This window comes from Centroberyx affinis, unplaced genomic scaffold (genome assembly GCF_046629955.1).
Source record: "Centroberyx affinis isolate AG114_WGS23_722 - 3 ecotype Tasmania unplaced genomic scaffold, CSIRO-AGI_Caff_v1 ptg000514l_1, whole genome shotgun sequence".
NCBI lineage: Eukaryota > Metazoa > Chordata > Actinopteri > Beryciformes > Berycidae > Centroberyx > Centroberyx affinis.
The window spans coordinates 381,015-407,560 of NW_027279163.1; the positions used below are offsets into that span (position 1 = coordinate 381,015).

Here is a 26,546-nt window from a genome sequence, read left to right on the forward strand (position 1 = left end):
AACAAAACAAAAAAAGACAGAGGAGACCAAATTAGATTTTCAGTTTAATTTTTAGTGACAAAATCAAAATAACAATATTCAAAGGAAGTGAAATCTGCAACAACCCTGGATTATTGTCAATGTGTTATACCTTGCAGAGCGTTTCACTGTGAGTGAATAAAATCTCTGTAGCTACAAAATTATTGGATAGTCGTTCAAACAAAGAATAGATGTAGATGTACTGTATATATGGCTACTGTCTGAATTACTCTGAATAAACCTTTCTAAAACCTGCTCTGAAACATCATGTCATAATCCTATTGCAATGACATGTGGAGTTGTAAAATGTGGAATGGGAGGACTGCACTGGTGGTGTTTCCCTTTTCTATTAAATCTACTCGATTGCACATTCTTTGAGGTTACCATACAGCCGCACAGTAAACTGTATCTTTAGGTGACCCAGAACATTAGATGGAAGTGATTTTCTAATCTGTATACATTTGCATTCTCACTTTGGTTTTCATTTTCACACAAATCAATGCAGGTCACACATACAATTGAAAATGTTTATCCACCTCAAATTGCTTGTCTCTTTCTATATTAATCAATGTAAACCAGAGGATACACAGTATTGTGTGTGTGAGAGAGAGAACAAAAACAGGGGAACAGGTAAACAATATGCATCCATGTATCCTTATAAACCAAAGCAAAGTGATGCTGCATCCTCACTCACTCATTCATCTGTCCATCCACGCTGATAAAGTGTCATAAATGATATATCTACATTCTACTCATTCAGATTGCTGGTGCTGCACACTCATAACTAAGAGAGCATAACAATGGTATTATAAGGCAAAGCCAAAATTCTCCTCATCATGTATTGGTACTGCTGCTCTGCTCGCACTCGTCTTCCCATGTGACCTTATAGGAGCACAGCCATGCCTTCTTCCGTCCTCCATCCCTAAGAAAAGCACATACAACACTACTGTACATGGCAACCAAGCTTACAATCTCTATTGCTTACACACCACTCCAGTCTGTGCTAGTCTAGTCAGTGACTACTTAAATGGACTGAACTGGAGGACGGAGGAGTAAAAGACGCCGCCATAGTCACACCGGCAACCGTGTAACAGTGTATCCGTCCATCTGTGCATAACGTCTCTCTGGCCTTCCCTCTGTGTGTGTGTGTGTGTGTGTGTGTGTGTCCATCCCAGAAGTCCACGCTGGGTTGAGCAGAATTTGGTTCTCAGTATGAGGAGATCTAGAACAGGTTCTCAGCCATGGCAGTGAAACGGAGTAGAATTCTTCCTATTTCTCTTTCTTTTTTTTCTCTCTCTCTCTCCCCTTTCCCACAGTCAGTCAGTTGAGTCTCTCGCTCTAGTTTATGGCAGTCTTCGCCGATCCTTCCATACGTTATTAAAAGAGTCGGGCCTGTTTCTTTAGCTCGTTCCTCTTCCACAGGGCCAGCCGGTCAAAATCCTCCACGGTCATGCCAAACACTTGGACGAACTCCTCTGGGGACAGGTGACGCTGGGAGACACACAGGGACAAAGAGATGACACACTATTAACATCTCATACCTGTCGACTCAACAAAGCCTGATTCAACGTTCTCACATGTCCCTGCTAGCCTTCCTTCTCAACAAGACCAGGGACCCTAAACCTTTAGGACCAGACAAAGCAAACTGGACAACAGAGCATTGGATAACAGTGACATCCTGTGGCTATTTGGGCCAAATGGACCCCAGAATCCCCAGTTTTCAATGTTGTGTCTTAGTTAACCAGTGGGTGTCATTCCATACACAAGGCCTGATAAGTCATTATGGATGATTTCTGGAAGGAGGTAAAGGCTACAAGTGATTCTTAAAATGTGATTTTAAAAAAAAAATGCACGCTTAACACCACGCATATCTTCCTACCAGTACAACTCAGTAACTTACCTCCAGTCTGGCTCTGTCTACATCTTTGGGCAGCCTGTTCCGCCCCCTGGTGGTGACAATGAGCGCTTCATAGGGGTAAATCTGCAGGGGAAGGAGAGGCAGCCACGCTTTATTATATTTCAGAAATTTTGCTCAGTTACAATAACACTGAGATGATTCAGCATATTTCACATAGAATAAGTTATTTAACAGCTAGGTCATTTTATTTTTTTTAAACCTTACCGTGTATTCTGTAGGGAGAAAGAGAAAGAGAAAGAGAATGATATCAGTATAACAGGGAAAGCCTTGAATTCATTGCTTCAGTCTAATGTGGAGCTGGTAAAGTCATATTTACCTCTGTTTCCCCAGTTGACCTCGCTGCCACTGTCATATTGATACTGGTAGCAATCTGCACTCTGAGGCTGCAGGTACAGAGAGGCACAGAGAGATAAACAAGGATAGGCAGTGATATATGTAAGCTTTGGGCCAAACATCAGCTGTGACAATATTGGAATCCACTGCCTCAAGGTTATTGTTAATTTCATGAAACAAGGTGGTCTCACCCTCTGGATGCCGTTGCGTCCGTATCCTGGCAGGGAGGCTGACTTACAGACGTAGTCTAGAAAAGAGAAAACACCGGCATCTTGCTATAGAATATCACAATTAATTTGTGTGCCTTCACCACCCAATAATAACATCACTAATCACTAAGGTAGATGAAAAACAGATTTAATTGTCACACACCGAATCATATGCACCGATTTTGATTAAGGAAGCTTACTAAGGACATTGTATTGCCTCTCATGCCAATCAGCGTGTGTTAAAAAATGTGGGGGGGTTTTTGTAACGTCTTCCATGTGGTTTGGCACATGGAAATCAGATATTGTTAATGGCCAGAAGATGGAGCTCACCACTAACCAATAGAATACCTGAATCTTGCTCCATAGGTAGCCAGCACAGAATATTTGCGTTTTGTGGCTGTTGGGTGCTTGAGTCCAGCACAAAAACATTATTTCTCAACCAACCCTAGTCTTCAATCACAAACCAAGATCTAAAGAAATCTACCCGTTCAAATCTACTAGAAACGTCCTGATCAGTTATCTTTAGGTGGCCTGTATGCCTGCCTCATCCCCCAAAGCATTTGAGTAATAATGATAAACTCACCACTATCAGTGCTGTACTGAGATCGAGGAGCTGTGAAATAAAGAGATCACAGAGACACAAAACATATTTAGCCAACATCTTCCTTACTGTACAACCTTTAATGTTTCAGAGTTTTTATACTCTCCTGCTGTGTGCCCTTTGATTCAAATTCCTCTGAACACATTGAGAGAAAAAGCCGTGAGGTCTCTGAGAAAATTTGACAGGCATCTGTCTAGTCAGAGTAAAGCTTGACAAACAAACAGAAAAGGAGCAAGCTGGGTACCCATCAAGCTCTGGGAGGAGAGCAAAACATCAAAGGAGCAATAAGGCAGGGTAAGGCTAGATGAGAGTAGTACAAGGGAGAAGGGGAGGAATGAAAAACACAAACTGCACACACACACACAAACACACACACACACACACACCCCCCCCCCACACACACACACACACACACCACACACACACACACACACACTATGCCATCGCTCCACCAACTAATCGTACAAAACAGCCTGTATGGATACAAGCCCTCGTTGCCTTTCAACTGTAGCCAACAGAGTCCCATTCAGTTGTCTCCCCTCCCTTCTGAAAACAGCTTTAATGAGAGATCTTACAACTCATAAATAAACCAGGATATGGGACACCAGCTGTGAGAGTCAGAGAGAGAGAGAGATAGATAGATAGATGGATGGATAGAGAGAGAGAGAGATAGATAGATAGATGGATGGATAGAGAGAGAGAGAGAGAGAGCCAGAGAGAGAGAGAGATAGAGAGAGAGATTTAGCACAGAGTACAGAGAGTGAATATATGGAGTGATATCAGGGGACAGAGAAGGAGTTAAAACTGGATGGCAGGCTTCACACGCACCTGAGGTGGAGAGGGAGATGGCGAAAGAGAGCAGGGGAGTGAAAAGAGGTAGGTGAGAGGGAACAGTAGGAGAGAGATGAGGACAAGCTGGTGTCTAGGCGTCGGAGAGTGAAAAACAATCCCAGTAAGCTGCGTGGGGCAGTGAAGCTATGCCTAACAAACAGCAACAACTCCGGGGTAAACTCCGCCATGTTACGGACGGACCCTCCGTTCCTGCTTTATCCCATCTGGCACCTGGTGGAACACTTCAGCTGTTTCCAGTAGCTTGAAAAGTTCAGAGTCCGTGTGATCAGATATCCCCCACAACAATGACAGACCACAGCTGCTGCTGCTGCTGCTGCTGGCCTACCACAGGCTCAGCAGCAGCTGTTCTGCCCTCTCCACATCTCTCCATCTCAATAACCATCGCATGCCTGCAGCGACCATGACCCCCACCTGACCCTCCTGCATCCACAACCTCACTGCTCCCTCCCCTAACCTCTGACTAACAGCAGATATTGAGGCTCATAAAAAAAAGCCTTGTGGCAGCACATACAATCATGCACACACACACATGCGATCACACTGGGAGGGACACAGACACACGGCTGTACATTTGCTGGAATGGCGGGAATACAGTCAGTGGTACAGACATTCATGAACATACAGAGAAACAAAGAAAGAAACAAAGAAAGAAAGAAAGAAAGAGAAAGAGAGAGAAAGAGAGAGAGAGAGAGAGAGAGAGAGACAAAGGGGGAGTGATGGGTAGGGGGCAGGGTGGATCCTTACATCCGTTGACAGTGTTGTTGTAAGCCGTGGTGCCATAGCCTGTAGTGTTGAGTGTTTCCTTGCTCCCGCTACGAGAATTCCTCGCACTGCCCCAGGGGTCGTTGTCATAGGAACCAGATCTGGCTTTCATCTCCTCCTTTAGGATCATCCTCCCGATGCCACTCCCAATCTGAGAGAGAGGCATGGAGAGTAAGGAAAAGAGAGATAGGGGGAAAGAAAAAAACAGAAAGAGACATTAGGGAAACAAGCTAATTTAGTGTACAAGCAAACATGGGGAGAAACGCAAATAAAGAAATTCAGGATACTGTACACTCCATACCATAAAAAGTGCATTATTTATGGGTCTGTCTGAGAAGGGGATTGGTAATTGATGTTGAAGAAAGGGAGATGGAGAATAATGAGGCTCTTACTCTTTGAAGACTGTGACTCCAACTCTCTTCATCTCCTCCTGTCGAGAACCGCCTTCTCGGGGCCCGATAGGCTGAGAGGGAAGGGAGATAAAAAGAGATTCCCATGTATGAAAATACAGCTCTAAGGATGACAGAAAGCAGAATCTGACCATATAAATATGACAACAAACTGCAGGAGCAACAAAATATAAATTTATACCATCATGTTTGGCTCAATGAAAAATACAACAATGCAGCTTACTATACAGCTTGCCACTCTAAAATCAGTGAAACACCACTTACAATACCAGGCAAAAGTTTGGACACACCACATTTTTCTTTATTTTTACTATTTTCTACATTTTAGAATAATAGTAAAACTATGAAGCTATGAAATAACACAAATGAAATTATGCATTGACCAAAAAAAGTGTTAAACAAATCAAAACTATCTTCTATTTTACATTCTTTAAAGTAGCCGCCCTTTGCCTTGATGGAAAGGCAAAGGCTGTGGAAAGAAATTCATACATAGGCATCAACTTCACTATTTATATTTGTCTAAGAAACAAATTTAAAGCATGTAAGCATAAGCCTTTAGATCAAAATGGCTTTGAGACTTGCTTTAAAACATAGTACACTCAATCAGGTGTGTCCAAACGTATGACTGGTAGTGTAGTTCTGCGTATTTCAGGAAAGCGACGCACTCCTACCCTTGGGGGAGCTGCTGTATGGGTAGTAGTCCGACTCGGACTGGGCGTACGGTTCAGGAGAGTAGGTGGAGAGTCTGGAGGATCTGAGGATGTCTTCACTGGTCCTGCTTTTAGTGGCTGAGTCCACGTGATTGTCTGGGGAGAGATGGAATATGGGTTAAGCGGGAAGCGGAGAATCCTTTCTTCATTCCAACAGAACCGCTCTTAACCATTATTCTGTTTATGCAGTGTGCTGTAGCGTGCTGAGGAGAAAAAGGGGGTTAATGAACAGCACAAAGATGCACTATACGGCGAGAGAGTACATCCACGCTACATATCCACAGTCATTTCCTCACCAATCCCGTCAGAGAGGATCAATAATTAAGCGCAGCATTAAAATAGACAGCATTAAAGCAAGTTCAGTTACTGCTCAGTTTTGACAGGCCCGAGCCACACAGTAGTTTTATGAGCGGTATAAGGAGGATGGTATTGATGCCACTCTGCGCTAAAGCACAGTCAATGGGAGTCAATGGGGGTGACATGCAGTGTAATGTCAGATAGATCGCTCTTCACTCTGTTAGCCATTAGCCATGCCAAACCCAATCCAGGATCCATTGAATTCCTATAAACATGATGCATGACACCGATGGCAGACGTTCTCATCACTGGAACACACTACGGCTTGACTACAGAACGAGCCGCTACACACACACGCACACACACATACATTTCGAAACAAGGTCTAACAGCAAAATCGAGACTTCTATCAGAGGAAGAGTTGCCGTTAGAGAGGCTGTTGTACGTGGGACGGCAAACACGGGAAGACGGATACATACATACAAACAGACAGACAGACAGGCACATACAGTATCCAGACAGACAGAGAGTGAGACAGCGAGAGGAGGGAGATACTTACAGCGTGGTAAGTTCACCGGGGTAAGGTGGAGCAGAGGGTGGAGGGAATTGAATAAAAGTGATTGGATGCGATAAAAAAAAGAGGTAAAAAGAAAAGGGAAACATTATTGGAGTGTCCCCAAGAGAAATGTGACAATGTGAGAGCTTTGCTACCCATACAGAGCACAAGGACACACGTTGCAGACAGAAAAGCCAAAATAACAGAGACTATTTTTTTTCTCCATATTTTGATACAGCCTCTTTTCTATACAGGTAGCAAAATTGTTAACTGAATAGCACATTACGGGCCTTTGGTATGCAGATCAACACAACATAATATGAGTCTTTTGTAGGGTCATATTCGTATCAATCATCTTTAGCGCTGAGACAAGAGAGAGTAATGGTCAATAGCTGTTTAGCAGGATATATATGAAGTACCAGAAGGATCAATATGACTGATGTGGACGTGAATGTCACTGAATGTCAATATCCTAACAATGCTAATGTTGAAAGCCTTGTGAACTCGCCATATGGAGGCTGAATTGTGTGTGATCAGTCACTTTCTCATTCTCTGTGTGCACATGTGTATGCACATATACACACACATATTCTTACTGCACTTTGCTCTCAACTTATCTGCCATCCTCATCTGACTAAATCAAATTGTGAATGTAATGTAAAATATGTACGAGGCAAATAAATGCAGTTCTGATCCCAGAGGCCGGTGATGTACTACTTATATTCAAGTACCATAGAAGGGTCATAGTGTCTACAACACAGGTTCACATACTGTTCACTAACTTACACACAAATACCAACACACACACCGAGAAACATGCAGGACAATGGGTAAGATACTACTAATGCCTTGTGACTCTCAGCTAAAAAGCCTCCTCACACTTAACTGAATGTGATGCGACTCTGAGGATAGAGAATCTTTTTGTTGTTGAAGTTCATACAGAAGCAGGCTAGCCAGATTTGTCAAGCATGTTAAAGTTTAATGATTTTTTTAAAAAGGCAAAAAATAGAATAGAACCATGGTTTTGCAAATTGGTAGAATAAGAGCATAGAAATCCACGCAGTTAGGAAATCACACTTCCCTCTCACATATTGTTTTCTAAATCCACTGAACACAACAGCTCTCTCCAGACTCTACTTTCTCCTTTTAAAACTATCACCATATCTCCTCACTGGCTAACCCGGCTCTAACAGAGATAACCGGAAACTTGATTCGTTGAGGAGGCAGTCTCCCTAACAAATACACATTCTAGTAATAACAATGTTTTCTGTCTGTTAGTTTGCTCCTTAGCTCCTGTTCTATTCTAGGGCAGCGACTTGTGTGTCCTCAGAGTCCCATGTACTCTACACTCGCCACGCCTGAGCAACCTTCAGTCCGTTCTTAGCCAATTCCATCCCTATTTGCCGACAAGAACCTGTCATGCTAGAGGAACTGCACGCATAGGCGCACTTGTGCATGTACAAACGCACACACACACACTCACACGGCACGCATACTAAACATATTCATTGCTCCTTTGCATTTAGGGAACAACTTGTACTTAGACGCTATACAAATCTAACTCCACTCCCTCTGTCTACTTTCTAGTACAGCATCGATTCTTTATATTTATCTGGTTTTGTTTGTGACGGCTTCAATTTGGCTGATAACTGGAACATCAATACTAGTCGATCGCACCGCGGCGGCCGTGGCAAAGACATCAATAGGTCACTGAAAACATCTAGCAAGTATCCAAACACAGCATGACTAAACCGTCAGGAGGACAGGCAGGCTAAGGCGGGGTCTAACTGCACTGTACCCGTTCTCTTATAGATGGGAGGCTTCCTGTAGATGTTGGGGTCCCCTGTGGCTGAGGAGAGAGAGAGGAGATGGAGAGGTGAAACGTGGAGGAGTAAAGGAGGACAGACGAGAGGATCTGAGTCTCTGTTGGGGATGACGGGATGGGAGAGGGAGGAGGGAGGAGGGGCAGTCGTAAGGGAAGGTAAAAGAAGGTAAAGATGTAGTATGAGGGGAAGAATGCCAGAGCAATTACGTGTGGTTTAAAAATACGGCTTAGACACATTTCCACACCCCCATCACCCCAGAGTAACTTAAGATGATCTTTCTGTGTGATTTACGTTAGTGAAATATGGTTGATGGAGCTAACCTATGAGATTTTTGGTAGTGGGATGAGGGAAGATGAGCAGTCCTACCTGGTACATGAAAATGTTTAGGGGGCTGGTATGTGGTGGGGGTGCTTGCCCGCCCCTCTTGGCCGTAAAAAGGTGAGCTCCTGCCACTCTCAGAGCCTGCAGCCAGCCCCAGCCAATCACAGCAAAAGAAACATGAGCATGAAGGAAGGCCTTGTCACAATACCCCACTCACGCAGATGAAAACCCAACAGCAACTGACATACTTTCCTTAAAAGTAGGAAGTGACATTAAAGGACTTTTCCACTTGTGTAATGACAAAAGCTATGGACTTGACAACAGCATGGCAACAGCAGGCTTTACAATAGTTATTACAATGTCAATACACATGTGTAAGAGTTAAGTGAAATGGCAGCCAAAGTGCAACAGCAGCATATGGTGGCCAAACTATTCTGGAGTGGAGTGGAATTCCACTGGTAAACAGTGAGGAACATACATATGAATCTGTAAATCCTGTATCACCACTGATATTATATGAAAGCATATTTGCTGTAAAAATATCAGCGGTCATTAAGAAAAATGGATATGAAAAGCAACTTGATCGTAATGATTTTAACCTCTTCCACCCTGCTGGACCATCATTACAAATGCGTGTTAAGCGGCAAAGCTTTGTTCAAACCCACAGAACTTTATTATAAATTCTAGTCAAGATCCCAAGGTTTCCAAAGATACCGAATATGCCAAGCTGAATTACAGGGAAATGTGTATAAAATGATGCACAAGACTAGATTTTTTCCATTTCATGTAATGGCAATGCCATAAAAAAATGGCATCTTGGGTTTGAATATTTCACTCAATATAAGCGAGCTGTAGCTTCACAGAAGCGTTGGAATGAGCAGATACAGAATGTGACATTGCTGTACAGTATGGAAAAAGTGTTTTTCCTAACTTTGAAGCTACTTAAGGGGAAATTTAAGGGGAAAGTCAGGGTGCAAGGGGTTAATGATTTCACTTGAATAACATCATTCCAAAATAATCAAAAAGTAATTGTACAAGCACTTCATTTAACTTTGTTAAAAATGCAGTTCATATACAATATATTGTGAGTGACTGATTGATTGACTAATGCATTTTTCAATGGACTGGTCAGAAGCTATGAGGTTGTAGGTAGATCACCAGGAATGGGATCTGTCTGACTCACCAGGGTAGCCGAAGTGCTGCGGAGAGCGAGGCATGATGGGAGACATGCCCTGACGGCTATACGTTGGGGAGTCAATATAACCTGGACTGGAGCACCGCCTCTGCTTCATATCCAGACTGTCATAGTCCTGGAGAGACAAAGGGAGAAGGTGGGGGTGAAAGAAGAGCAGCAGAGTGGGGAGACAAATAACGCCAAAATGCCAACAATGAGCTTGTCTAAACTTGTCCAAAACCCACTGCGCCTTACGCTGGAAGGAAGAATGCTTACCTGAGAATAGGGAGAGAGAGTCCCAAGTGACTAGAAAATCAGTGGAGAGAGAAGAATTATTATTTGAGGCACAGAGGTGTAACTGAAAGCAGTATCTCGTAATCTGTATTCATGAATTTGCATGAAAAGACCACAACAAAGACCAGACCTGAGCAAAACAGTATTTACAAATACTATTTATAGTTTGTTTTAGCCTACTTAGGTGCCTGATGGGGTGGGGTTTGCTGCATGGAACAAAATAATGAGCAGCAGAAAGTTCAAACACACAAAATTATTCAATTTACTCTACTTATCTGTGATTAAAACATTGCCTGATACTATCTGAATTGTCTGGATGCAGTAAACTCCACCCATCCGGTACTTCAAACAGTTAAAAACAAACGGTACAAATCATTTGCAAATACTATATGACTGAGGTCTAATAAAGACACACGATTCTTAATGGATAAGCACATATGGCAAGCATTTTTCTTCACGGTGGCTCTCCATCTGCAAATTAAACAACAGTTTTCTCCTGTAAAGAGACCAATGGCCTGCTAAGGTTGGACTGGAGTGTGTGGCAGTAGTACCTCCCCATAGCTGTAAGTGTCTAGCCTGTCATCAGAGGTGTATCTGTGGTAGGGCTGGTATGAGGAGGATATGAGGTCAGGCTGTTGGACCTCGTATATGGCCTTGACCTTTGGCAGGGCAGCTAGGTCCTTATAATCTAGGATCTCATTCGCCACTCTGGCCTGGAGAGAGGACACACACACACACACACACCCACCAAAGACAGAGACAACAGCACCAAGACCCAACATCAACTACACGGATGATGCACAGTGACAAAGTAGACTGGAAACCCCACCAATGACAGTAAGTGGATCATGCGGCGGTGAGATGTGCGAGGGGCTGTGTGAAGAGCTGATGACGCACACACACACAAGCCCACACATGCACATACATGTGTGCGCACATCCACAGTACACGTGTAGACTGCAGAACCTGACAACAGCGTAAGTTGTTGACCTTCAGCAGCTGCGTGTGTGCGAGAAAGAGAGAGAAAGGCGGAGACCAGAGAAAGCAGAGAGAGAGAGAGAGGGAGAGCAGACAGTATGGACAACAAGCGTGCTTACACTGCATTTTCCCCTCATCCATCACCTTAAACAGAAAGGTCATTGATTATGAGACGAGAGCAGAGCAGCGCGGGGCAGGGCTGAGCAGAGAGCCACGACTCCTGCTTGCTTGCATGCAGACAGCCCTTGACATGCTAATACCGCCGACAGCAGCAACACTCAGCAGCTCTGCCAAGCAGCGCGGTTGGACGGCGTTCCATTTCTGGCCAAAGCCCAGTTTTGAAATGGAACTGGCCCAATTCTGCAGTGCACATAGTGACAACATCACATAAACCTGGGATGTTCCCCCACTAGCCTCCATCTCTCTCTTTTGATTTTTTTTCCTGTCCTATATGCCTGCTGATAAAGCAGGTCATCATGCATATAACATAAATATTGTGTTAATTTTGATTTCTTGCTGAGGAAACGTGGGGAGAAAGAAAGGGCAAAATCACTAGGGATGTAGTAAGTATTTTCTATTGGTGGTTGTTCATCTTGCATTTATAATTCTCCCAACTCTTTTTTTTATTTCCCACTACATCACTAAAGACCACAGTAATACACAGACAGTGAACAGGCCAAGGGAGCGAGCAACCTCTCGGGTAGGTGGTTAACCATTCACACCTACGGATAGTGCTTGTGTCTATGGTGTGACAATTGTGCTCATTGGCAGTGGCAACAGCCAGGTGACTAAAAAGCTATGAAGAGATAGGTTACTTACACATATAACCCTGCTGGGAGAGCCAATGGAGGAGCCCGGTGGAGAGATGGAGGTCTCTGACAGGCGTCTGTGCTGTGACGTGCCAAAAAAAGGAGAGAGAGAGAGGGGGAGAAGGCACAAAGAGAGGACATCGAGTCGCTCTTCATGGCACATTTTTCATTTCATTTCAACATTTTCATTTCATATTCTCTCTTACCCTGAGTCTCCTCTCTGCTCTGGCTGCCTGCTTACATAATGGGTGCCACACCTCACATCCTGAGAGAGAGGGAGAGAGAGAGAGAGAAGGAGAGAGAGAGGGAGAGAGAGAGAGAGAGAGAGAGAGAGAGAGAGAGAGAGAGAGAGAGAGAGAGAGAGAGAGTGACAGAGAGAGACAGAGAGAGGTTTGATGTTTTGGCAATATTGTCCTCAACTTTCACGCCAATAAAGCATGTTGAATTGAAAGAGAGAGAAAGAAGACAGAGAATGGTGTTGGGTGTTCCCACATGCCATGCATTGCATACATGGGCGAGTGTAGTCTGTGTCTGCATGTCTGTGTGTGTGGATGCATTGGCATCAAGTGTCACCTGTCAGGTACATTTCCTCTCCCTCTTTGAACATCATATTGCAGCGGGCGCAGCGTGCACAGGTCGGGTGGTAGTGTTTCCCTCCAGCCTGGGGAGAGAGGAGAGGAGAGGAGAGGAGAGGAAGAGGAGAGGAGAGGAGAGGAGAGGAGAGGAGAGGAGAGGAGAGGAGAGGGAGAAGGAGAACATAAATTATCATCGTAAACAGTTTAACCGAGCAAGGGCTAATCTACAAATGGTGATACCACCTTGAGCAGGTCACTGTATCCATATGTTAACTATATCACCTGGCCTCCAGTGGCTCTCATATGTAAAACGGCAGCGTGACCTGTAGCCACTGCAGCGCCTTCATGTTAACCATCACATAAACTCCTCCATAACGTAATTAGAGCAACGATCCCTGTAGGTCACTCACATGAAGAAATGTGTGTGTGTAGGTATATGTGTGTGTGACTGAGCAAGTGAAGGACACAAGAGGAGTGGGATACATGTCCTTGGACATTCGGCGTGCCCTCGGGGGAAACACGTCCAAGCCCACATGAAATGCACACGGCGCAGGTGAAACGCGCGCATGAAATGATGTAGTGTGATGTCGCCGCGCCGTGATCGCCCATTAATCCAGCCCAGGCCCTGATGCTTCTCAAATGTCTCTGTATGTAGGACTAGCTGATGGCTGAGGCGTGGCTGAGGTGCAGCGTCCCGTCACCCCTCTGCCTCCCTGACACACCATTAGAGAATTCTATTTATAGAAGCTCTGCTGACATGTGACCTGTGTCAAGGAGACCTGTGTGAAGCTCGATCTCTTTCATCTCAACACAGCCGCCGTGTGTGTGTGTGTGTGTGTGTGTGTGTGTGTGTGTAAGGGGGGGTCATTATGTTATTTAATGCCAAGTTGTATGCACAATACTCCCTTCCTCCATCAATGCTGCATTGGCAAAAGTCTTTTCCTGCTTTTTCTTCTCATGAAGCTGATACTTTCATACGATCTGCTGGAAACAGGGGGCCTCTTTAACGGATTCCTTTCCGAGCAACGCGGCGCCAACAGATTGCAGTCTCTCCAAGAACTGCCAATGCATGTTTCTAAACTGTATCTAAACTGCATTTTTAACCCGTCCCTCGCCTCCCTCTGCGTCTCGGGTTACTCTGAAAGGTAAGCCGGGAGCGGACGCTGGAAGACAGCGTTTCCGTCTCATGCTTTCCGAGCAGCGGGCTGTTTACCGTCTGCGGTCGGATGACTTCAGCAACTGCCGTTACCGTTTCTAATGAGGCCCCCACTCTCTCCGGTGGCATTAATAGGCTGCTATATTTACTGAGACAGGAAGTAGGGGAGGAAGGAAGAAAGAAGTGAAAGAAAAGAAAGGGAAGTATCACTCCCCATCCTCTCTCTCTTTTTATGTTTTTGTCTCCGTGCCTTAACTTCTCATTAAAGTAAGAACCTTTAACTCTGTGGAAATTGGACTGAACAGACTAGAGTGGAGCTCTGTGCTACTGGGGAGCAGTGGAACAAACCTAATGATCAACACACACACACAAACAGAGATTATATTTTGATGTGATTGAGATGTAGAACGGTAGAGAAATCATTACTGCAAAGAAGTCCAATAACTTCACTGACATTATGGTGAGATACTTTGGGAACAGAAAAAAAATCAGGTTTTACTGACATCCTTGAAATTGCTTATAGAGAGAATTTATATGGTTTTCTTAAATGGATGGATGTGGGGGGAGTTCAGGTTCAAGACCTGACCTCATGTGGGTCAAATCACTTGTGTGCTGTGTCTAAAAAATTATGATATCATAATCCGAAAGCAGGAAAGAATGAATTCATGCACACACACACACAGTCACACACACACTCACACACTCACAGAGAAAGAGAGAGCTGCAGATAAAGGCTGACATGTCCCCATGTCTATAAATAGCCCAGAGAGCCTGACAGTCAGGAACAAAGCACTTTACACCAGCTATTCTGACAAGCAAAGGAGCACAGGGACAACAAGGCCCTGATGTGCGTGTGCGCGTGTGTGTGTGTGTGTGTGTGCGTGTTGGTGTGTTTGACAAAGTTCGACGGCGTCCTCTTCCTTTCCCTTGGTCCCAAAAGACAAGCGACACCCTCCGGAGACTCTTCCAAAACATTTAATTAGCATTTGTGCTTTATTACTTTCATTATTTTCGACCCTCCTCCCTCATTCATCCGCTCTTTCGTTCTTCTTCTTACACTGTGTTCTCCCTCTGTCCCCCTCAACTCCTTCCCCTCCCCTCCGCTCCCAAGGGTTGACTCCTTCTTGCATCTCTCGTTTTTTTAAGATGCTCCAGTATGAGAGAGTGCAAAACTTCAAACATGCGTTACTCTCTCTCTCGACAGATCTTGCCTTCTCTGTCTCTCCCTCCATCCTTCACTGTTTAGCCTCTGATCTTTTTATATCTCCCCTCCCTCTCTCCTTTACGAGTTGTGACAATTCAATCTAGGTGTATTTTTTTTTCTATCAGCGCAGGTAGTCCTGTGTTCTGCTCAACTGTGGTACTGGTAGAAACAGCGAATTGCTACTTCTCAGAACAGTCTCTATTATAATGATGGATGTGGGCCGCTTTTCAACCGGGTCAACGCAGTACAGTTAAGCTTGTTTTGGTTTGGTTAAGCAGGATGAAACACAGTTTTATCAACCCCCCACTGTTACTCGCTCCTCTCTCCCTTGAGCACAGCGGGGCTTAAACAATGAGAGTTGATCAAGCTGAGGATAATGTGCAACCGCTCAAATGTGATAGCGCTGATTTACGCTCAGTTACCACTGTCAACTCCCATTTGACCATTTCTGCATTACTGCATAATCCTGTGTCGCTAAATCTCTATTACCACAATCTCATAATGTTGCTGAGATCCAGCCCCATTCTCACCTCCAGAACCCTTCCACTGATGTATCGGCTGCAAGTCTCACATTTCACCCCGTACTGGGCGTGGTAATCTGCCTCACAGTATGGCACTCCATCCCTGCAACATAGCAAATATAAAAGGAAGGCAGGTATACTTTCAGAGTGTATCGAATGCACAGGATATCTGGAGAAATTGGATATGGATGTGGTTTCAGTTTCATTTTAAAAGAGGCCTGAAGCCTACCGTATAAACAATCTCTGATCAAGTGTACAATAGTGTACAGTGTTTCGTACCAAAAATGTTTTCAAAACAACAGTGGGAAAGTGTTCAAAATGTGCAATATGTTCTTTCTGAGCAAGACATAAAATGAGAATGAAAAGCGTGTGTGTGTGTGTGTAAGCATGTGCTTTTGCGTGTGTGTGTTTCTTTGTATACTCACTTGCTGATGTACTCTCCGGTGAGGACCATGTTGCAGGTCTGACATCTGAAGCAGCTGACATGCCACTGTTTCTCCAAGGCCAGCAGAGACTGACCCTGCTTGATCTCATCTCCGCATCCCGCACAGTCTGGAGAGGAGAGAGAGCAAGACCAAAACAGGAAGAGGGGGGAGAGAGAGAGAGGGAGGGAAGAGAAAATAGGAAATAGGTATGGGTGTGGAGGAGGGAAGGGTGGGGCAGAGACAGTGAAAAGACAAAAGAGAGGCGAGATGTAATTGTGCATCTTTAAACACCTACTGTGTTCCCGAGTGTAGTTTTCTTCCCCTTTGGCACATTCTCATCTCCTTAATCAATAGCCTTGCTAATGCGGGATAATGCAGAGCCATGAAGCTTGCTCTCTCAACCTATGAGCGCTACTAAACATGATTCAATGCAGACGGGAAGCAAATATCAGTCAAATGGCCCATGGGCTAAAACACTGCATAAATTCCTCCTCATACACAATGACACAAGTATGGATCTCTCTCTCTCTCTCTCTCTCTCTCTCTCTCTCACACACACACACATATACATTCGGATCCCCTCGGAGAGACAACCTAGCAGGCGTTATTGACCAGCACTAACAGGATGGGCATGAAGCAGTGCGGAGCAGGAGCTGCAGATGATGCATGGCCGCAGAGAGTCTGAATGCAGAGAAAAGGTCAGCGCTCCATTTGTTTTCATTTGGAACACATTTGGCTTGGTTTAACCTTTGCCGACCCAGTCGACTGTCCCTTAGAAAAACACTTGAGTCACAGGGGACTACGGTCAGCCAAGTCAAACTGTTTTCTGCATAAAAAGTGTAGTTTGTCTTTTGCAGTCCAAATATATCTCAAGTGTCATTCGGTGATGCTAGCGCTAAACTGAGGCAAGGCCGAGAATTTCTTACCCAGACTGTTACTGTACACAGCTGATTTTATACTGAAACACAACATTTTAGCCATCCACTGAAATCAAGCATCTCAAATACATATCCCATCATTGATAAGAGCCCAACGCAGTCTCATAACATTTTGTGCAATGAGCACAAACTCTGAAACACAGATTATGTGTCATGGACACTAATAACGTGAAGGTCTCACGTGTTCATCCTGTGAAAAAAAGAAGTCCACAACTTTACTTTCCACCGGGCTATTTCAATGCCATTGCATGTTTCTAGTTGTGTCTCCTTCACATAATCCTTTTTGTAGCGGGTAATTCTCTCACGTTAATACATTGTGCTCATTTCACAAAATTTGGAGAGAGCAGGCTGTAAGAGTCAGTGCATTAGACTCTCTCTGTCTGCACTCTGTGTCCTGGCCCTCAGACAGCTCCTCACAAGGCAGAGTGATGTACATGTACCTGGGGAGCAGTTCGGGCTTTTACTCTGCTGAATGGAGCGATCCGGGGAGGACAGTTATTCAGTGCTTCTCCGCCATCTGTTATCTCTACACAGCTAGTGAATGGCAGCCCGCTGTCTGTCTGCCACGCTTAACAAATGATTCAGTATCACTCACCATTGCTCTGTTCTGTGATCATAATTTGTCATTTTGCTGCCTCATACCGAGCAGGAGAGAACCGTGTGTGCTCAACTGTCCTTGCATTCGCGTGCACACACACACACACACCTGTATGACACATATTCATACACACACATTATTTACTTATGCATACAAACGTGTGGTACATGCCCAAAAGTGTATGTGCACATGCAGACAAGTTCACAAACTCACACAACACTTCTAAAGGCTCAGTGTAAATAGGATAAATAGGAGAGGATCATAAGATGTATCAGCAAACACCCCCCAGTAGTCTATATAATCAAACCTCTATAAATGTACAGTAGAACATGAACTGTGCTCCAGTTTGCTACAGATGAGGACCGAGCCATTAGGTAAACCAACAACAGGAGAGCGTAAGGAGGCTTCTAATTAATAGACCTGATGTGCAGTGAATACAAAGAGAAGCCCGATTCTCTGTGTGTTTAGTGGGTGCAGTCAGCTCACAGACTGAATGACTGGTGTGTCTCTTCGGGTTGTATAATTCTCAGTTGACGGATCAGCACGACAGGCCGGAACACTGATTTGACAGACACTTGATTAGCTAAATGAGCTAAACGGGCCTCGCGGACGCATCGCATTAGACTCAGCGCACTGTTGCGGCAGGTGGCCGTAAACAGAGCGGACAGACAGAGGCGGACGCTAGACTTACGGCTGGGCCCGTGGATCTTGATCGGTTCATTTGGTTTGACGAGCGTGTGAGAGCACTGCTGGCACACGCAGTCCTTTCCACTGAATGTCACTCTGTCTCCGATGGGGAAGGGTTTCCTGAGGGGGAAATAAATACAGAGAGAGAATTAGCAAACACAACACACGCACACGCACCACTTGGAGATAATATGCCTGCGGTGATTCTGTGTGTTTACAGTATATCAAAGTGTAAACATGGAAATAATAAAGGGGTGACAGACAGGCAATAATCCTGCTGACACAAGCAAAACACATCCTGACATCTTCCATGGAGCTGGAAATACATTTCCAAACTGCTCAGACGGTGGGTTAATAGGACGTTGACTGTTGCGCGAGCACCTGGCTGCTCTGTGATTAAAGAGCCGATAATGTGACGCTGCCACGGGTTTCCACAGCGAAAACTGGTTCTCAGTGCGAATGAAAGCTTATTAGGGAGACTGTGTGGGGTGCATACTGATACTTCACCGCCTCTTTCTCTCTCTGTCTCTCTGCCTCTCTCTCCGTCTCTCCCTCTTTCCCTTCCTACCACAGCTGGTGCCACCTGGTCACTGTTCTCTTCATTATACAATCAAAGCTTTAAAGCCACGCTAAGATTATGACGAGTGCATCATACAAACTCACACACACTGTCTGCAGGTGTGTGTACATCATGTACACACACCTGCAGACAGCAAAACAGCTTCTATGAAATTAAATTAACCATATCATGATAGTGTTTTGTCTCTCTTCCCCCCTCCTTTTTTTTTTTTTTTTTGAAGAGACTGATTGATTTCTTTATGACTGGGGAGGATGAGTGAATGAATGGGGAGCTAAAAGGCTTAGGGAAGGCTGTTTAAAAGACATAGCTGGCAATAATCCTTTTAGTCCCCCCACCGAGGCCCGGAGCTGGAGCCAAGACCCAGAGGGAGGCTGGAGTCTCCAGCAGAGCTCACAGTCAGCGCACACCAGCGCACACCAGCACGAGAACATCCACTCACACACATACAGAAGCAAGCATGTACATACATACATGCGTGTATAAAGACACACACACACGTACATGCAACTGTGGAGGTTCTGTGTATGTGTGTGAGTGAGTGTGTATGTGTGTATGTGGAGAGAACTGCTATGTATACTCGTCTTGCTCCTTCTTGCTCTTGTATTATTCAAAGAAGAACAACATCCATGCATAAAACAGAAACGATGGACAAGGGAACAGAACAGACCAGTCAGCAGAGAGAAGCCCCCCCCCTCCATTTCAAACCTGTGATTTTTTCTCCAACATTTCACCACACAAATTATTCAAGAAAGGCCCTAGTCAATACTAAATAGGACACAAGTCAATGAAAACAGATAAAACGCATTATTCATTCAAGTTTAATTTTAATTTCACCCTTCAGTTGTTCCCAAGTTTAACCATCTGTTCCCAAACTCAGAGACTCTTTTGTTTTTTTTTCTTTGTGTGTTAAAATCCTCTGCATTTTATTGAGAAGCTGCACTGCTGAGTGAAAAAGCTAAACATAGAAACATAGAGAGGTCTGTATTGTGACAGCATGGCGGATGAAGTGTGATGTGTGTTTTCTAGGGCTGTACATGTGTCTGTTTTCTAGGTCCGCTACAAGCTGAATTTTTTACATGTACTAAGTGCTTCACCATAGCTATCGCAGTCTATAGCGGACGTAGACGCAGTAAATGCTGGTGATGGAGTAGAGGAGCGTGTTTGTGTGCGTGCGTGTGCGTGTGTGTGTAAGTTTGACCTTGTCTTTACCTGTGTGTTGGTCTCATTCCCTCCAGACGGACACTGCCTTGTCAGCCTTTCTCAGCGCTTTAAAAATTTACTCTGTTTACATATTTAATGCATCTGTGTTTTTTTTTTTCTTCACTAGCCACAGAAGTAATGCTATTTCTGGCCTCGGTGGCGCGGCTTTTGCCTTTGATCACCGCTGCTTTTTGAAAACATCAGCATGGAAACTGAAACTCTGCATCGGCCTTAACGATAGCTATGGCGGATGACGATGATGAGGAGCAAGACGATAATGATGCAGATGATGATGAAGAGCAGGAAGATGACAATGATGATAATGAGGAAGAGGAGGAGGGGGAGGAGAAGAAAGAGAGGATGAAAAAAAGGAGGAGGTGCAGAAAGTAATGCGAGCAATGTGACAGAGGGCAGACGGAGCAGGGAAGAAGAGATTCTGCCTTCAGCTTCTGGCTGTCTCTTCCGGTTGACTCCACATGCGCTGACACACACACACACACACACACACACATCCCTGTCACTGTCAGGACTGCTCCACTGACTGTCTCCGGCCAGTTGGTGTCAGTTTGGCTTTCCTACCGGTGGCTGCTGGGCATGACCACATGTTTATCAACCAATGTCAGGCAGATACACAACAACACACAAGGGAGAGCGAGCACTCTCATGCAAACCTTAAAACACATACAAATTGAGAATGAAAGAGAGAGAGAGAGGAGATAGAGAGAGAGAGAAAGAGAGAGAGAGAGAGAAAGATGGATGTGCCCACATGTCTGCATAGCCAAAACAAACAGAGACAAGGGACAGAAGAGGAATGGAAAATGAGAGAGAAAAGAACAGAAAGAAAGAGAAGGAGCGAGAAATGATGAAAGAGAGAGGAGGAGAGGGAGGAGAGCCGACAAGGATGCTGACTCTGAGTTTGTCCAGGAAGAGCTTCATAGGAAGGCGGGCCAACAATGATGGAGGTCAGAGGAGAGATGGCCTATTTTTACTGTATCTAATAGCACGGGACACCAGGTCAGCTCTGCTTCCTGAATCATGACTAGAGAAAGCAAACTGACAGACTGCTTGACTGGTCAAATAGATTTAATAAAGGAAAAAATATGATATGATATATAGATATGTCTATACATATCTATACAGTGATCTGAAATTATTTATGAGTGTAAACTTTTTATCCAGTTTCCACTTTCACTGCTTCATGACATTAGCAGCTGCGATAATACTGAATCATCAGTTGATTGCGGTTATTAAACACATGCCATAAAAAAAAATCTGTCACCTCAGCATTATTTTCCAAGACGCAACATGAGATGTGTGCAATACATCGTTCCAGTATTATACTTGGAGACAGCCTTTGACCATTTGAGGGAGGATATCATAGGCCCGCAGACACGTTAATGAGGCAGAAAACATTAGCAGTGACTCACAGCAAAGCAAACAGTCCACACATCTTCTCTCTCTCGCTCCACAAATCATCCTCCTCTACTCTCCTCTCCTCTCCTCTCTCTCCTCTCCTCTCCTCTCCTCTCCTCTCCTCTACCTCTCCTCTCCTCTCCCATGGTTATCTCTAATGGGCCACTTCCACTAATGACTCCTCACTTCTGTCCTTCATCAACATAGAAACATAGAGGAGCCATTTCCGCCCTCTCAGCATGGACACACACACGTACGCACACTGACACGTGCGGATATTTGTTTAGCTCGCATCTAGTTGCAGTATGTAGACAGTTATGCATGAGCAGCAGGGTTTATGTGTTTGTGCAAGTAAATGTGTTTGTGCGCTGTAATTCTGTAAGTCTGTATGTAGGAGATTGAATGTGTGTGTGTGTGTGTGTGTGTGTACCTGCAGACACTGCAGACAAAGCACTTGGGGTGGTAAGTGCGTCCCAGGGCCGAGACCACCTCTCCTGTGATGAAGCTGTCGCAGCGGTCGCAGCGAGTTCCATACAGACGCTGATAGTCCGCCGTGCAGATGTACTCTCCCTTCTTCTGGAAGAAGCCTGACCGCGCCAGATCACAGTTACACACTACGGAGAGAGAGAGAGAGAGAGAGAGAGAGACAGAGAGTTGCCTTAAAACACTCAGCATATGGACTAACCTGTGGATGCAGGGATCAACAGGTGTCAACGCTTTTGTAAACGCTGTTCAGCTTCCCGTCCTTCACTCCCATCTTTTGCCATGTGCTCCCGCAATCACATCCAACAACAAACACTCGGCGGTCTCAAGTGTTTTACGAGACCTATTTTCCAGTGTATTGTTACATGCTTCATTAGAGTTGTTGTTTTTTTGCAAACTGAGCATCCATTCCCCCTTACCTGTTTGTGTGTGTGCTTGTGTTTGTGTGTTTGTCTTCACACATGGCTGCTAGTGAAGTTATTCAACTCCAGACACGGCAGTGGGCCAATTTACTCTGATGGGAATATAATGATATAATCAGTGGAAAAGTCATTTTGTGCTGAACAATGTGGAGAAGGAGACATAACAACAGACTGCAAGTTCCCACACAGATACCAGCAACATCAGACCATTGACTACAGACTCATTAAATATCAATGGGGCAGCACTGAAAGCATTTGCCATGTGTGTGTGCAAGGTGAGTGCTCAGATTGTATGTGCGTGTGACTCCATGTTGTGTATCGAAAGCAGACACTACCTGCTATAGTCCTCTGCCATGTAATTGAGAGTGAATTCCAGTGGGTGCAATGGTATACAGAAGCTAAGAGGCTTTTTCATGGATCAGTAGCCAGTCTGGTTGCTGGACTCTAGTTTCAGCGAGTCTTTCTGGATGACCAAAAGGAATATATCTTGAAACTAGGAGGACACTTGGAGATTGCAAACCTCCACCAATGCTGAACAATTCTCCATCTTGCTGATACACCCAAAGACATCACTCCTATCACTTAAAATGTAAGTGAAATTGATTTTTGACCCAGTCACTATCTCTGTTAGTTTCGTAGCTAAGGTTAAAAAACAACAATCTTCTAATGGTGGAAATCTAATCAATTGTTCCTTGGCCCAAGACCTATCTGTCAACCAAATTTAATGTAAATCCACTCATAAAGAAACCCTCCACTTGAGGGTCAGACAGACTTAGGGGGAGGGAGGGAAAAGCCTGATAGAAAGATTGAATACGATAGGAGAAGAAGTGACGGAGCAAAAGAGGGGGTGGGGGAATAAGCAAGCTGTGCAGTCGTACAGTCTGATTTATAGAGACTTATTGATCACCGAGGTCTGCTGACTCCCACTCCCCCTTCTCTCAGCTAGACAGACAGCGCAGTGTGTCAGCATCGCCTGATCCCTGCAGCTGTAATGGCACCATCGCCAGCAGGGGGAGCTCTAACACGACCCTAATGTTCCATATACTTGATAACTCCATAGCATATACACATACATACAAAAAATAAATAAAAAATACATTAAAAATATGTTCAGAAGCCACAGCCATCTTGCAGCCAGCTCTACTCCTCGAAGCGTCTCATTCTCTCTCATCTATAATGCAGCAGGATTGAAACTTCAGATGAAATGTACTGCAAAAACACAAAGATGGTGCCTGGCATCTGCTACCTAGGCAGGCCGAAGAGAATACGAATATTGAACAAGTTGAAGAAAATATATATGAAGTTGTTCAATGCTCTATGAGTCTATAGGCACTCTGCGTTTTCCCAGTTATTGATGCAATCAAATTATATTTCATGAAATTGGTGGTGGAAAATTCAAACTTTGCTAATCTTGCACTATAAATGGCAACAGTAAAAAACTGACATGCAGCAGTGTTTTCCCCATTAAGCCAAACCAGCGGTCATTATCTCAGCACAAAAGGACGGATAGAACAGAAATATAATCTACATGGAAGAAATGCTAATCATGAGGTTAACAATATCAGGTTTGACTGACAATGCAGAGTTGTACGCTGGAAATTGATTGGAACACACTGCCAGTAAGGCCAGTGAAGGTGGAGTGTGCCACTGTAAATAAAACAGTGCAGTTCAAATTCAGCAAGGCATCATTCTGCATGCGGTATAATGAAGCACAGAGGATACCAACTTACTGGTAAAAAAAAAAAAAAGGCTTCATACCGGCCATGCTAGAGAGACTGGAATTGCTGCCACTGACTAAATTTGGCTCCCTATATCCTCCAGTTTGCACATAAATACAGACACAGACAGACAGACAGCCACGAGCACACACACACACGCGCACGCGCACGCGCACGCGCACGCGCACGCACACACACACACACACACACACACACACACACACACCCTTCAAAGGGGCTCATTTAATCTAGAGCTGTTTATGAGTGGAGCGTATTGACTTAATGGTGTAATAAAAGATCAATGGGCCCTCACTTAAAAACAAAACAATCTCGGCTCCCACAGGGGGATGGAAACACATAAATCCATCCCCGATGAGGTGGGACTGTGTGTGTATGGAGAGATAGGATGATGAAATGTGACACTGTGTATGGTAAGATATAATGATGGATCTTCATCATGGCGACAGGTCAGTGGTATCAAGACAAGATGGCTGGAGAAGGACAGGAGGAAGGAGGGGGTTGGGAAGAAGGAGGGAAAGGGGACACATGAGAAAGTGCTTTAAGATTTAAATTGTCTGTTTATAGAAATATGTGTGTGTGTGTATGTGTGTGTGTGTGTGTGTGTGTGTGTGTGCGCGTGTGCGTGTGTGTGTGTGTGTGTGTGTGTGTGTGTGCCAACCACATTTCCAGAACCACTGAACAATGGCACAGGGCTTCAAAATGTGTCCCTGCTGCGTTTTTTAACCAGACTAAGCAAGGAACTTACCAGAAACCCAAATCACATGCTATCTGATGCTTTTATGGAAAAAAGGGAGAGAGAGAGTAAATATTTCCACATCTCTGAAGCGCTTCACAATGGAAAAAAAAATCATTGCGTCTTGAAATGGTCCAAAACATTCAATTATGGAAAACAATGTTTTTAATCTTCTGACAACTAAATTGTGCTAAATGTGCCTCTCTGTTGCTGTTTCTCTCTTGCTCTCTCTCTCTCTTTTCCTGTCTCCCCCTCTCTCTCTTTTTCTCTCTCTCGAAATTACTTGCTTTTCAATCTGTGCCCAGATTGATTTTCAAATGACTGGAATCTGCTCAATTAGCCTAATGCACTTCATTAGCATATGGATGCCTGGCCAAATCACAGCCAGCCAACTAGATCTGCTGAAACTGGATTGGATGGGCTGGCTGGATGGTTCACCTGTTCTGGCTAATCAAATTGTTTTCTTCTGACTGGACGATTGGCTGGATGCATTGCAAAGGACGTCCCCCTTCCCCAGTTGCCATAGGAGACGTAAACCTTCCACAGTTGCCCTAGAGACAGCTAGGTCCCAGTCTTAATGCTGCGCTGGTTGGGGTGGTGGTGCCACATTTGGTGGTGTTGTGGTTAAAATGGTCGCTGTAAACATCAAATGTTACCAGTGACTTACTATCTGTTTGAAACCTATTGGTAAAGACAGTTTGAAAGATGACAAAACCTAAATGCGACAAAAAAGTAAATGCTTATTCATAAGTTATTTGTTTAATTCTCACTTCACCAGTAATAGTGCAGGCTATACCCAAACTCCTAGGAAAGAGCAAATCTCTCAAAGCTGATTCCATGAACTTGGAAACATGTTACAACCAGTCATGATCCTCACGTCACGAGCCTGTCTTCAAGCTCAACAAATGAACACATTCATTCACAGACACAGAAACCCAAAGTTTCATACAGGCAATTTTTAGATCTTTGAAACAAGATGATTCTTCAAACCGCCCCTGGAGATCCCCTAATTTTTACAGCCTTCTTGCAAGCATGCACACACACTCCGCTCTAGTTTCAAGGTTTTATTTTTTTTACAACTTCTCTCTTTTCAGCCTCAACCCTCAAGAAATTTTAAAAGTATCCCTCCCCATGTTCTAGTTGCCAGCACAGTGGGTGGAGTTGGGTCAGAGCGTGGTGTTTTTGCTGCTGCATGTCAGAGACGTGGCTTGGCTTGGCCCAGAGAAGAAAGACTTTGGTTACAGCCACACAACCAGCACCACATGGTGTGGACATCCACCCATAAAAAAAACAGCCCCGCACATCACTGCAGAACCAGTCTGGTCTGTCTCACTGGCCTGTGCATGGCCTTTGGGCGTTGCAATCATCAGTTTATACTGGAGCTACTCATGGGAAAGCACGGATAGATGCAGTTGGAAATGGCAGCTATGCAGAATTCAAAGTTAATGCAAATTGGGCAAATATGATACATGAGAAACGTGTAGTATTTTATGAAAAAAAGATATTCTGATTCATCATCAATTAGTGTCTTACACCAAAGGTAATTGGCTTTGCAAAACTACACTGCATCAAAGACTTGATTTCCTCTGTTTTTTCATTTTCTAATCTTTCCCTGAATGGCAGACTAATAAGGGAATCTATAAAAAAGATGCTGCTACTCCTCATACTGCTCTTTTTGGGCAGTGCAGGAAGTTAGCATCTGCAGATCATGAGTCTAGTGATTAGAGGTTAGCATGTAGGCTGGTGTCTGCAGCTGTGGTCATTAGAACAGCACTGATTAGGCATCCACAGGGGGTCTGGATGA

The 26,546-nt window shown here is 44.4% G+C and overlaps 1 protein-coding gene across 1 annotated transcript in view; it reads right to left on the reverse strand.

Moving 5' to 3' along the window:
* Nucleotides 1–62: 62 nt before the first annotated feature.
* Nucleotides 63–26,546, reverse strand: part of ablim3 (actin binding LIM protein family, member 3) — a 43,208-nt gene continuing 16,724 nt past the window's right edge. The window contains exons 3-24 of the mRNA XM_071517671.1: nucleotides 21,796–21,979; nucleotides 18,177–18,292; nucleotides 15,950–16,076; nucleotides 15,534–15,627; nucleotides 12,642–12,729; nucleotides 12,275–12,333; nucleotides 12,079–12,150; nucleotides 10,833–10,994; nucleotides 10,264–10,293; nucleotides 9,997–10,123; nucleotides 8,859–8,954; nucleotides 8,460–8,515; nucleotides 6,803–6,812; nucleotides 5,765–5,891; nucleotides 5,086–5,140; nucleotides 4,676–4,844; nucleotides 3,062–3,091; nucleotides 2,461–2,516; nucleotides 2,253–2,319; nucleotides 2,141–2,148; nucleotides 1,919–1,999; nucleotides 63–1,509 (exon numbers count right to left, since the gene is read on the reverse strand). Coding sequence (XP_071373772.1) covers nucleotides 1,396–1,509; nucleotides 1,919–1,999; nucleotides 2,141–2,148; nucleotides 2,253–2,319; nucleotides 2,461–2,516; nucleotides 3,062–3,091; nucleotides 4,676–4,844; nucleotides 5,086–5,140; nucleotides 5,765–5,891; nucleotides 6,803–6,812; nucleotides 8,460–8,515; nucleotides 8,859–8,954; nucleotides 9,997–10,123; nucleotides 10,264–10,293; nucleotides 10,833–10,994; nucleotides 12,079–12,150; nucleotides 12,275–12,333; nucleotides 12,642–12,729; nucleotides 15,534–15,627; nucleotides 15,950–16,076; nucleotides 18,177–18,292; nucleotides 21,796–21,979 — 1,928 coding nt within the window. The 3' untranslated portion in view covers nucleotides 63–1,395. The remainder of the gene's footprint in view (nucleotides 1,510–1,918; nucleotides 2,000–2,140; nucleotides 2,149–2,252; nucleotides 2,320–2,460; nucleotides 2,517–3,061; nucleotides 3,092–4,675; nucleotides 4,845–5,085; nucleotides 5,141–5,764; nucleotides 5,892–6,802; nucleotides 6,813–8,459; nucleotides 8,516–8,858; nucleotides 8,955–9,996; nucleotides 10,124–10,263; nucleotides 10,294–10,832; nucleotides 10,995–12,078; nucleotides 12,151–12,274; nucleotides 12,334–12,641; nucleotides 12,730–15,533; nucleotides 15,628–15,949; nucleotides 16,077–18,176; nucleotides 18,293–21,795; nucleotides 21,980–26,546) is intronic.